Source organism: Anomalospiza imberbis, chromosome 15, assembly GCF_031753505.1.
Source record: "Anomalospiza imberbis isolate Cuckoo-Finch-1a 21T00152 chromosome 15, ASM3175350v1, whole genome shotgun sequence".
Lineage (NCBI taxonomy): Eukaryota > Metazoa > Chordata > Aves > Passeriformes > Viduidae > Anomalospiza > Anomalospiza imberbis.
In genome coordinates this window covers 1,532,942-1,543,886 of record NC_089695.1, presented here as the reverse complement: position 1 = coordinate 1,543,886, position 10,945 = coordinate 1,532,942, and the positions used below count along the sequence as shown (strand labels likewise).

At 51.2% G+C, this 10,945-nt stretch overlaps 1 protein-coding gene and 1 long non-coding RNA gene across 2 annotated transcripts in view; one reads left to right on the top strand and one right to left on the bottom strand.

Moving 5' to 3' along the window:
• The first annotated feature begins 231 nt into the window (after positions 1-231).
• The window catches only part of DELE1 (DAP3 binding cell death enhancer 1), an 18,298-nt gene continuing 7,584 nt past the window's right edge, over positions 232-10,945 (top strand). Inside the window, exons 1-7 of the mRNA XM_068205521.1 lie at positions 232-344; positions 429-525; positions 640-760; positions 1,067-1,210; positions 7,548-7,603; positions 9,364-9,457; positions 10,175-10,317. Coding sequence (XP_068061622.1) covers positions 247-344; positions 429-525; positions 640-760; positions 1,067-1,210; positions 7,548-7,603; positions 9,364-9,457; positions 10,175-10,317 — 753 coding nt within the window. The 5' untranslated portion in view covers positions 232-246. The remainder of the gene's footprint in view (positions 345-428; positions 526-639; positions 761-1,066; positions 1,211-7,547; positions 7,604-9,363; positions 9,458-10,174; positions 10,318-10,945) is intronic.
• On the bottom strand, positions 7,212-8,505 carry LOC137482889 (uncharacterized). The gene is made up of 2 exons (XR_011004260.1): positions 7,733-8,505; positions 7,212-7,431 (listed from the first exon to the last, which is right to left on the bottom strand). It is a non-coding gene; the product is annotated as an uncharacterized lncRNA (long non-coding RNA).

The window sequence follows — 10,945 nt, the reverse complement described above, 5'->3', positions numbered from 1 at the left end:
GCTCCATGGCGGCGGGGCCGCTCTAGCCGCGCTCTGTGGTGCTGCTGCCGCCGCTCTGTCCTCGCCCCGTGCCGCCCGTGCCGCCGTATCCCCTCTCGGCGGCGATGCCGCCGCTCCGCCCGCCCGCCCTGTAGCCGCCCTTTTCCCCGCTGTCGCCTGTGTGCCCGCCGTGCCCGCAGTCCCGGCCCGCCGTGCCCGGCCGCCCGCCCGTCTCTGTGGCCCGCGCGTTCCGGCGGGGCGGGCGGGATGTGGCGGCTGCTGCTGCCGGGCCGGGGCCGCTGCGCGCCCACCCCCGCCCGGCCCGCCTGTGCCCCCGGGCTGGGCCGCGGCCGCAGCCCCGAGCGGTGAGTGCGGCTCGGGTGTCCCCCGCCCCGGGGCCGGCGGCGCGGCCCGGCCTCACGGCGCCCGTGTGTGTGCGGTTGTTGCAGGGAGCCCGCGTGTCAGGATGGCCCGGAGCGAGGAGGACGGCGGCGGCCGCTGCCCGGCCTGGTGCCCCGCTACTCCGTGCGGGAGGCCGTCACCTGGGTGAGGAGCAGCGCCGGGGACACCTCGGGGGATCCCCGAGCAGAGCCGGGGAGAAGGGGCGGGCGGGAGCGGGAGCGGGAGCGGGGCTGTTCCCTGACCGTGTTCCCTCCGCAGGGAGCTGTGGGCGCGCTGCTGCTGCAGCTGCTCCGGCAGATCGCGGGGCTCAGGTCGCTGCAGGACGCCCGGACAGAGCGAAGGCTTCCCTGGCGCTCCTCGCTGCCCCCCCAGCCCGCAGGTCAGCGGCTGGGCCTGGGGAGGGCGGCGGGGGGCTGCCGGCTGGATTCCTGCCTCGTGGTGTGCTGGGTGAGCCCGGGAGAGGCTGACGGCCGCTCTCGGGCCCTGGGGAGAGTGCCAGGAGAATCTCTGCTTCTTAACCGTTTGCTGCAGTCCCACTCTGTGTGCCCTTACCTTTGCTTTCCCTTCTGGATTCTGCTGCACGAGCTTTCCTCCTGCTTGTCTTTGTGGTCAGAGGACACTGAGTGCATGCACAGCCCGATGTTGTCACCTGGAGCAGACACAGCCTTTGTGCTCTGTGTTACAGTGGTGACTGAAGCCCCAGCCAGCTGTCCTGGTGAGCAGCTGGGGTCCCAGTTCCTGCAGAAAGCAAGTCCAGAGGCTGTAGCAGAGAATTCATCCTCAGGCATCCCCTCGGGGCAAGGAGAGAGGCAGCCCTGGGCAGAAGCAGGTATGTGCCATGTGCTGCGGGGCAGGATACTCCTGGCAAAGGACCTGGGACTTCCTCCAAGGCAAGCTGGGAGCCACGGAGTGTGTAGCCATTTTTTGACATTACAGGAGGCAGGTGAGAGTGGAAAGGCAGAATTTCAGAGAGATGAATCAGAGTCCAGAGACAGGAGGAAAAAAAACCTCCTGAAGGCAGAGACAAGGCTGTGCTGTAACTGCAGGTGACAACAGCTTTCCCAACAGTGCTCTGCCTTAGCAGACTTATTGCAGCATCCAGTCCTGTTCTTTTATTGTGGACAGATGTTTGCAGCCAGAAGGATTCAGGAGGATGCTGCACCATTGATCTGGGAGACTAGTGTACATGGTGTGAAACTGGAGGAATTATTCTCTTCCTGCAAGATGAGGATGCATTTCTGAGCTCTTATGCCATAGATAAGACAGTGCAAGGAGGTATCAAAGACATTATTAAAATTAGTTTTATAAAAATAGAAATATAGACTCCAACAAAATTGAAGTCTCGCCCAGGAAAGGCTGTCCTACATAGGGAATTTAAAGTCACACCAAGGAAGATCAGATGAGGCCTACAGCTCACTAGATATAGAAACACTGATAACGGCCTCAGGAAAGTTGTTGGAAGCAGGAAGCCTGCTGGAACAGGTGGTAAGGGGAGAACATTCAGTAGCGGTGTAGAAGAGGCACATCAGGAAACCAACCACAGATGTTGGCTAAATCACAAGGTCACAGACTGGTTTGGGTTGAGAGGGACCTGAAAGCTCTTCTTGTTCCCTGCCGTGGGCAGAGACACCTCCCAGTATCCCAGGGTGCTCCAAACCCTGTCCAACCTGGCCTTGGACACTTTCCAGGGATCCAGGAACAGCCACAGCTTCTCTGTGCCAGGGCCTCAGCACCCTCACAGGGAAGAATTTAAATAATGAAGATGCTGCAGAAAAGGTCGGAGCTGTTCCCCATTTTCTGCTTTCTTTCAGAATTTTGGCTTCCTTCTGTGCTGATTTCAGCTACTGCCCATCACTGCTTATCAAACCTTCTCCTGCCAGAGGTTACCATTCCCATCAGTTGGCAAATGGAGCATTTTGTTTCCATGTCTCCTAATTAACTCCAGGAAAACAGCCAGGTTAATTTACCTAAACTGCCAATTAGACTGTTTAACCCATCTGCTTTAGCCTGGAGCATATTAAGAAGCACTCCAGCACTGGCAGGTGACTGGACATGGACCTCTGGGAGGAGTGGTGGGAAGGAGTGGAGACAGCAGTGCCTGCAGTTGGCACAGCTGAACGTCCTGGAGTGACTGTGTGTCTGACAAACAGCTCCTGCTGAGAGTCAACAGGAGGAGCTTTTGGGCAAACTGATAAATTGAACGGTGACAAGTCACTAAGGCCACGTGGCCTTTGTTCAGATGTTCTTCAGAAGCTGGGAGATCACTGAGCCTCTGAGGATGATCTGTAATCCCATGCTCAAACCTGCTCTGTGGCCAGGGGAATGAGCATTGGCAGATTGCACAGCATGGCTTTTAAAAAGGGGTGGGTGGCTGTTGGTTTGAGGCACAAAGCTGCAAAAAAGGTGATTCTAATTTGGTAGAAATTTTGTCACAGGAGATAGGTGTCAGATGCTGGGATGAGTGGGCTGTATCAAAGGTCTTGGAAAGATTTAGGAAGCCATTTCTCAGTCCAGTTTGCTCCCTTGCAGAGACTTGAGAGAGTTGTAAATCTATTAAGACTTCTTTAGAGAAGTCAACAGGCATGTGGAGCAAGATAATCCAGCTTTTAGCTTTCTGAAAATCATCCAGACAGGACCTAAACCAAAGCTATCTAAAGAATTAAAGCTGGTGTGTGGGAACATGGAGGGGTTACTCTTGGGCTGGTAACTCCTTAAAGCACAAGAAAGTTTTCACAGTGGAGAGCCATTACTGTAGGATTCCCCTGTCCTTTGTTAAACCTGCTCTGTTCAGCCCAGTCAGCAGTGATTTGGAAAAAAGAGGTGATGAACGAGGCAGCAGAAGCAGCAAATGGTACAAAATTCTCCAGGACAGTCAAATCTGAAAGTCACAGGCAAAGGCTGCACGAGAGCCAAAGCCAGGGTAATCCCCAGGTGGGTTAAACGAGTGTGCACAGGGGAGTGTGGCTGTAAATACACATGCAGAGTGAGGAGTGTCAAATTAATAATTGTCTTGCAGAGGGAACATTTAAAGTCACTGTGGATGTGCTTTTGATAAGGTTAAGTCAGTGCTCGGCAGCAGTGAGGCCAATTAAATGTTAATTATGGTGAAGGAAGGAGCTGAGGACAAGGCAGTGCTGTGGGTTCATGTGAGTCTGGGATGCAGCCACGTCTTGAGCACTTAAGGAAAAGACAGTGCCTGAAAAACAGGGACAAAACTGCAGAGAAAAGATGACAGGGAGACAATTAAATCCAAACAGAGACTGACTCTTCATCTTAAAAAAAATGAAGTGGCAAAGAATGTGCTGGTGCTCTGTGAAACTGAAAGTGTTGAGAGAAAGAGAATAGGGACAGTCTTTTTCATAATGCTGATATAAAAAGGCAGCACAGAAGGGTCAGGTGGCCGGTTTGGAAAAAAGCAAAAGGCATTTTGTGTTTGGCCAGTGCCCAGGTAAATTGTGGAACTTGCTGCTACAGGCCAGAAGTATAAGTGGGTTCCAAGAAGTGATTAGGTAAAATTACACATTGAAATGAGACTTAATTGGTCCAGCCAAGCCTCCTGCTCAGATCACAGAACAGCTGATTGCTGGAAAGTTCTGCCAGGGAGAGCGTGACTGTATAATCCCTGCTCCTCGCCCTTTCTGCGCAAGCATCTCCAACTGTCACTTGTCAGAGATAATATATGTCAGAAATAATTTGATTTTGCTCCGTACATAAGTCCTCGGGTTACATTCCACATTTTGTTGTGCCTCCATTTTGTGGGAATTTATGGAGAAAAGTCAGGGGGAAGAGATTTGGTAATCTGCATTGAAGAGGGGTGAAAAAATGCAGGGTTTTGTCATGTGAGAAGTCCTGGGAATCTTTCCATGGAAAGTGAAGCTTGATGATCGTTTTCTTTCACTACATTTTGCTTTCTACAGAAAAACCTGCCTGAGGTACAGGCTTTTTTTTCCCCTGGTGTTTAGCTATTGAAAGAGGGTGAGGCTGGCAAAATGAGGATGCAGCAGGAAGCTGGGGAGAGCAGAAGGAAGGGAAGGACAGACGCCTGGCAGATGATGCAGGGGAATCTGGTAGCAAAGCCTTGCCATGAGAGAACAGAGCTCAGAGTGCAGCAGAATGTACCTTCCCTGCTCCAGTTTGCTGCTGCCAGCAATGGCAAGGGATCTTTGGAGAGAATTCCATGTCCTTCCCCTTTCTCTGGGTGTTTCAGTTCATTTCCACACTTGCTGGTGCTGGTGTCCCTGTGCCGTGACAATCTGCTGTTGTTGTGGCAAAGATCTGTGGGATGGATCCCAACATCTCAGCTTTCTACAAGAGCCATTCCAATTTTATTGGAGCACAGTAGGATCAAAACCTATTCCTTTGTTTAAAAAGAAAAGTTCAGGAAATTGACTTAAAACTTGCTTTAAGTAGCATTCTGGATATTGCCACCAGCAAGTCCTCAGCTCTGTGTTCACATCTTATTTTTTTCCATGCAATTTCTGCCTCACTCAGAGGCTTTTTGCTGGAAGTTAAAGGCACAGAGTGAGCAAGCAGGTGATTATAGCCAGTCTCAGTGTTACAGCAGCTGAATGATGCCCTGGGGAGTTGTATTTTACCCCTGGCAGAACTGTAAAATTCGTTATTTCAATTCCGAGATTACAGACATTGCAAAAGTGTGTTTTCATTTCAAAGCACAATGAAACCAATTGGAAACAGTGAAATTTTCCATGAGGCAGAAATTCTGGATTTTGGCCAGCTCTTGTTGTGACTTCGTTCTCGTGGATGTTTTGGGATGAGCAATCTAGGCTGTCTAGGAGAAGATTATTAATTCCTCATTTGGAGCTAGCTGTGAGCAACACTTGATTAGTCCAGGATGAACAGTGGAGAGAGACAAAAATATTTATTAACTGCTGAAGATGTGAGCGTTGGGCATCCAAAACACTGAAAGCTGCAAGACTGCATGGAAAAAAGAATGTGCAGTCATGTTGCATCATAGCATGGCTTTGAAGAAGTAGAAATAAAGTTGCACAGAAAATTCCAGCTGTGATATTCCCATCTTTTAAACATAACCTGAAGAATAATTTAGCTTGCCCAGCCTCAAAGGGGATTCTAAGGGAATTCAGGTCTCCCAGAGCAGCTGTGGCTGACTCTGGATCCCTGGAAGTGTCCAAAGCCAGGTTAGACAGGGTTTGGAGCAGCCTGGGATGGTGGAAGGGTTCCCTGCCCATGGCAGGGGTGGCACTGGGTGAGCTTGAAGTTCCCTTCCAGCCCAAACCATTCTGGGACTCTCTGATCCTTGAGGACTGGGGCTGGGTGTCAGGATATGTTGGTCCCTGTGCTTTTTTCCAGGTGTTCTCTGGGATTGGTAACCCTGATCAGTGGAGATTTGAGTGAGGAGCGGTTTCCCATGGTCGAGGGGCGCAAGGTGCTTCTGCAGGCTGACAGAATTCAGAATTCATGGCTGTTTATTTTTCATGGTTCAGTGGTTTGTCCAAATTACAACATTTTCACAGTAAACAAGGAGTCTCTGATTTAGGAGTAGACACCCATGCAAAATGTACAGTTTCTTTAAAGTGTGGATGTACTAATGCTGTTTAAACAAGTAGCGGGAGAATTCTTAATAGAGACCATTTTTTTTCCATGGGATTTGCAGTTGTTTGTGTGGCAAAAACCCAAATTACATCACAAGGGAGATACACGATAGAGCCTTACAGTGAGAAATATCAGATAATTTGATGCCTGCTCTGTAAAGAAACAGAAAGCACAACTAATAAATTCACAGATTATACTACTTTAGGTGGAATGCTGCACAGAAGTCATGTTTGCCACAGTGATGTTGCTTGTTGGGTGAGTGGGGCCTGTTCAGATAACACACATTTGAATACAGCCAGGGGGGAATTGTTTGTCTGGGAATAATGAGGCTGCAGCTGGCACACTGGCCAGGACTCCCTGTGTGCTGTACAGTACAGGCACTGCAAGGAGCGCTCCTGCCTGCTGCACACCTCATTGCTGCTGCTCCTGGAGCCAAACGGTGCCAGCAGCCCAGGAATCAGGCCCTAAAAGGACATTTTGTTTCGCTTGTGTTGGCTCTCACACAGCTTGAGAGGGAGTCACAGGGAGGGCCCAGCTCTGGCTCAGAGTGGTGGAGGCTCCAGCACCTGGAGTTCAATGTCCAGTGGGATCCAGCTGCTTGTGGTGACCCAGGTTAAAATCCTTGGCCTCAGGCTGTCTCCTCTTTGTGGAGGTCATTGTCCTCTTACAGGGGCAGGAGTGAATGCCACTGTAACCACTGCCAGCACAGTCCTGCTCTGAGCAAGGTGGCTTAGCTCAGGGTGGAGATGCTCTGTCAGATAATTCTGATTGAAACTGGGGACAAAGTGCTGAGCACGTGGCTGTCCCAGTGTGCCTGAGAGGGCTGATCATCCCCTGGCAGAAGCAGGGCTGTACCCTGCAGTGGAATTACCAGGAGAAGGAGATGGGGAGGCAGCCCCCTGAGGGGCTTCACCTGAGGGTTAGGTGTCATGCCCTGGGCGAGCTGGGAGCTGCAACAGTTCTGATCCAGGCAAACTGGGCATGAGGAGGCAATGTCACCCCTCCTGTGACACTGCTGACAGGAGCTGCACCTCAGTAACCCTGTTGGAAATTCAGGAATAGTAGCAAAAAGTCATAAAATTAACCAAGGCTGGTAGAAAAGTGCTGCAGTTGAAAGATGTGAATGGTGCAGTCTTTTTAGAATCACAGACAGGAATCAAAAGGGGCTGATTAGTCGTGTCAGGACTTTCAAAAGGAGGAATTGGCTTTTTAGTAAAGAAGAAAAAACCTAGAAGAGCCAGTGCCTGGGAGCAGAAACCCAGAGTAGAAGCACTTTAATTTGAAATGAAGCACAGGGGTTTAAAGCAGTGATTACAAGTTACTGGAACATTTAGGAGAAGCAGAAGATTCTCTACTTTTGCTGTCTTCACATCAAAACCAGGGCATTTCTGGAGGAGCTGCAGCCGCAGGGCTGGATTCCAGAGCTTGCTTTTGTTCCAAAGGTCAGATTGGTTTGGATTCCTTCTGTTCCTGATGTCCCTGACTGAATGGGAGATCAGATCTTTAGAAAAGAGCTATGGAATAGAGAGGCTAAGAAGAGGCAAAGATGCAGCACTGCTAAACTTTGCTTTTTTGTTGGATTTTTTTTAATGCAGGGGAGTTCCAGATCCCTGTGAGCACCAGGGTGGGGCCAGTTCTCCACAGTGCAAAGGTAAGGTTTCGTTTTCCACCTCCTCTGTCTGCACCTTCCCTGCAGGAACACATCCCAGAGCTACCCCGAGCACAGCCTGAGCAACACACACACAAGACTGGAAAAAAAAGGGAGATGGGATATACTGACCTCTGCTATAGCCAGAAAATTCCAGGATTTACAAACTGCCATCCCCATCCTTTGATCTATCTGTGTAACAGGGCTGCTGGCAAGGAAGCACTGAAAGAAAATGGTGAGAAACACCAAACCAAGCAACCGAACAAAAAAATAAATTCAGCAGCACCAGTGTGTTGCTGTGTATATGCATTTTGATGCAATCTTTCACTAGGTGATTACATGCTGTTGCTATTTTGGTGTTTACCAGACAACCCATGACTGAGGAAGGTGGTGTCACTCCAAACGCTGCAAATCAGGGCTGGCTCTTGTCTGGTAAAGAGGGAAGCACTTGGGGCTTGAAGAGAGTGCATCAGCTCGAGAGTCACAAGGCCATAAATTATATTATTGTTCTTGTTGTGATTAAACCTGCCAATTTTTTGCAATTCACATCTTAGATGCAAATAATTCCCTTTTTAAGATAATCACTCGGCTGAGCAATCGCTCAAGGACATTGTGAGCAGAGTGAGGTAAATTCAGTTTTGAGCAGAGTGAGTTCCTGCAAAAGGCATCAAGGAGAAATCTGCTGAGGGGGTGAGAATGGATCTCTCCATCCTGGGAGGTGCCCCTTGTGCAGGGCTGGAGGAAAAGCCTGCAGCTGGGTCAGGGAGGGGCCTTGGACCTGTCTTGGCCTCTTGGGAGTAGCCCGAGCTCAGCAGTGGAGCTGTGGGTGCCAAGGGGCATTTTCCTGATTCCCTGTGTGCACTGAGCTCTGCTCCACACTCGGGGTGTGGAGCTGGGCTGGGCTGAGCCTCCGGGATCATCCCAGGCTGTTCATTGCCAGGAGGAAAGGATTTGGCTGTGCCCTGCAGGGTTTCAGCACCACTGGGCAGTGCTCGGTCCAGCTGAGGGGCAGCTCAGCTGGAACTGGGTAAAGCAAAGGTGTGAGGGTGTTTTGGCAGGGACTCTGCTCTGAGCACGATGTGGGAGAGAGAACAAGGGGTAAGGTTATTTTTGGAGTGAGGAGCTATCTTAGAATCATGAAATATCCTGATTTGGAAGGGATCCATGAGGATCATCAGTCCCAGCCCTGCCCAGACCCCCCAACAATCCCCCTGTGCCTCCCTGGCAGCGCTGTCCAAAGGCTCCTGGAGCTCGCTCTGGCAGCCTCGGGGCTGTGCCCATTCCCTGGGGAGCCTGGGCAGTGCCAGCACCCTCTGAGGGGAGAACCTTCTCCAAAAATCCAGCCTGGCCCTGCCCTGGCCCAGCTCCAACCGTTCCCTGGGTGCTGTCCCTGTCCCAGGGAGCAGAGCTCAGAGCTGTCCCTGCGCTGCCCCTCGGGAGGAGCTGCAGACTGCTCTGAGTAGGATCAAGTGCAGACTGCTCTGAGTAGAATCAGATATTTGCTGAATTGTGAAAGGTCTGCTGGTGCCTGAAAGGCTGCACCAAGCTCCCTGGGCAGAGGACAGGGGTGCAGTGTCCATACAGCTTCCCCAACGAGGTGGCTGTGTAGGACAGGGAGGGTTTTGTGTGTACACATGACCTCACCCTTCTGATGACTGAACTACCATACAAACAGGTCTCACTGCTTGGTTTCCAAGCCAGAATCTCCTCTAGGGTTGATATGATTTAGCTGTGTTTAATAGCTTTTCTCTCTGACTCCTCAGGGTGACCCAGCTCAGCGAGGGCATTTGGAGGAAGCCGCTTTCCAATTGCAGCAGATTTTCCGAATTGATATTTCCATTGCATTGAATATCCTTGGTAATGTGGAGTTGGTTTTGTTTTGCCCTTAAACCACAGGTTTCTCATTTTGGAGGACCTCCAAATGGTTGCAGGTCTTGTGAGAAGGCAGGGATGGCAAATACCCAAGCTGAAGCCTCCTTTCAGCAATTTTAACTGTGCTTGGAGAGATTTATTGCCCTTTGTCCCATCGTGCCACCTGATTTATCTCAGCATATTTCAGTCCAGACTTGCTTGAAGCCTGCACTCTTGTCCTGACATCCGTAACTGGAAATTAAGCCATCTCTGTCTTTTTTGCAACACAAGATGTCATATCCTTGTATCCTTCTTTTATTGTCTGAGCTCACAGCTTTCCTGGTGAGCTGAAAAAGCAATTGCAGGATTGCAACTCTTAAGAAAAGCAGAAGGAAGATGCAATGAGCTAAGAAAAGTCCCTGCCCTATATACACCACTAGTTGCAGCACTGAAAAGCAAGTTGTTTCTGTGTGAGCCATACGTTGTGTTAGCCTGTGATCCCTCTCTGCCGTGAGCCCAGAAAAATCCCTAAAATGCAGTGTTGCCATTTTTCTTACGGAAACTGTGGAGGGAGGGTTGGTGAGCCAGCTGGAAGTGGCCCAGAGCACTTGGCGTGAGCCAAGGAAGGCCCAGTGGCTGTGGGGGAGGTTGCTGCATTGGAGGCTGGGTTGTGGCTGTGTGTTTTTCCCTGTTTTCCATGGTTTTAGGCTGTGTTTTCCTCAGGGATCGAGAGCATGAGGGCGGGGCACTGCCGGGTGGCCTTCACCTGCTTCAAGCTGGCGGCAGATCGGGGCTACAGCAAAGCCCAGTTCAACGTGGGGCTGTGCTACGAGCACGGCAGGGGCACGGAAAAGGACTTGGAGAAGGTATCCAGGGCCTGCCTGGGGGTGGGTGTGGGCAGCACACATCAGGAGAGGGATCTGTGCTGGGTGCTTGGAGCTCTGGTCCTTTTATGTGGCTGGGAAAGTCATGGAATGTCCTGAGCTGGAGGGAACCCCCAGGGATCACTGCCACAGCTCCTGGCCCTGCACAGACCCCCCAACAATCCCCCATTCCCCCTGTGCATCCCTGGGAGTGGTGTCCAAGGGCTCCTGGAGCTCCGGCAGCCTCGGGGCCGTGCCCGTTCCCTGGGGAGCCTGGGAGAGCCCAGGCTCAGAAGACTCAGTAGAAAATGCTGGAAATAATAAAAATTGCAGCTTTGCAGAGCTGCTTTCAGTGTCACCAATCCCCTCAGAGGGGTGTTTTGAGATCCCTTTCCCACAGCTTCTGAGGGTTCTCCAGGTGCACAGGCTGTGCTACCAGCACCCAGCGGGGTTCCAAGGAGAAACCTGTCATGTCACTGTATTTAAGACACCACTGCACATCCCAGGGCTTCTCAGATCTCCAGTTTGGCTTCCGTAACTCCAGCCTGCCATCTAGTGCAAGCTGGCCAGCAGCTGCTGGAGCTGGGAAGAGCTGCAAAGGCAGCTTGGCTTGAGTCATGGTTGGCCCAGT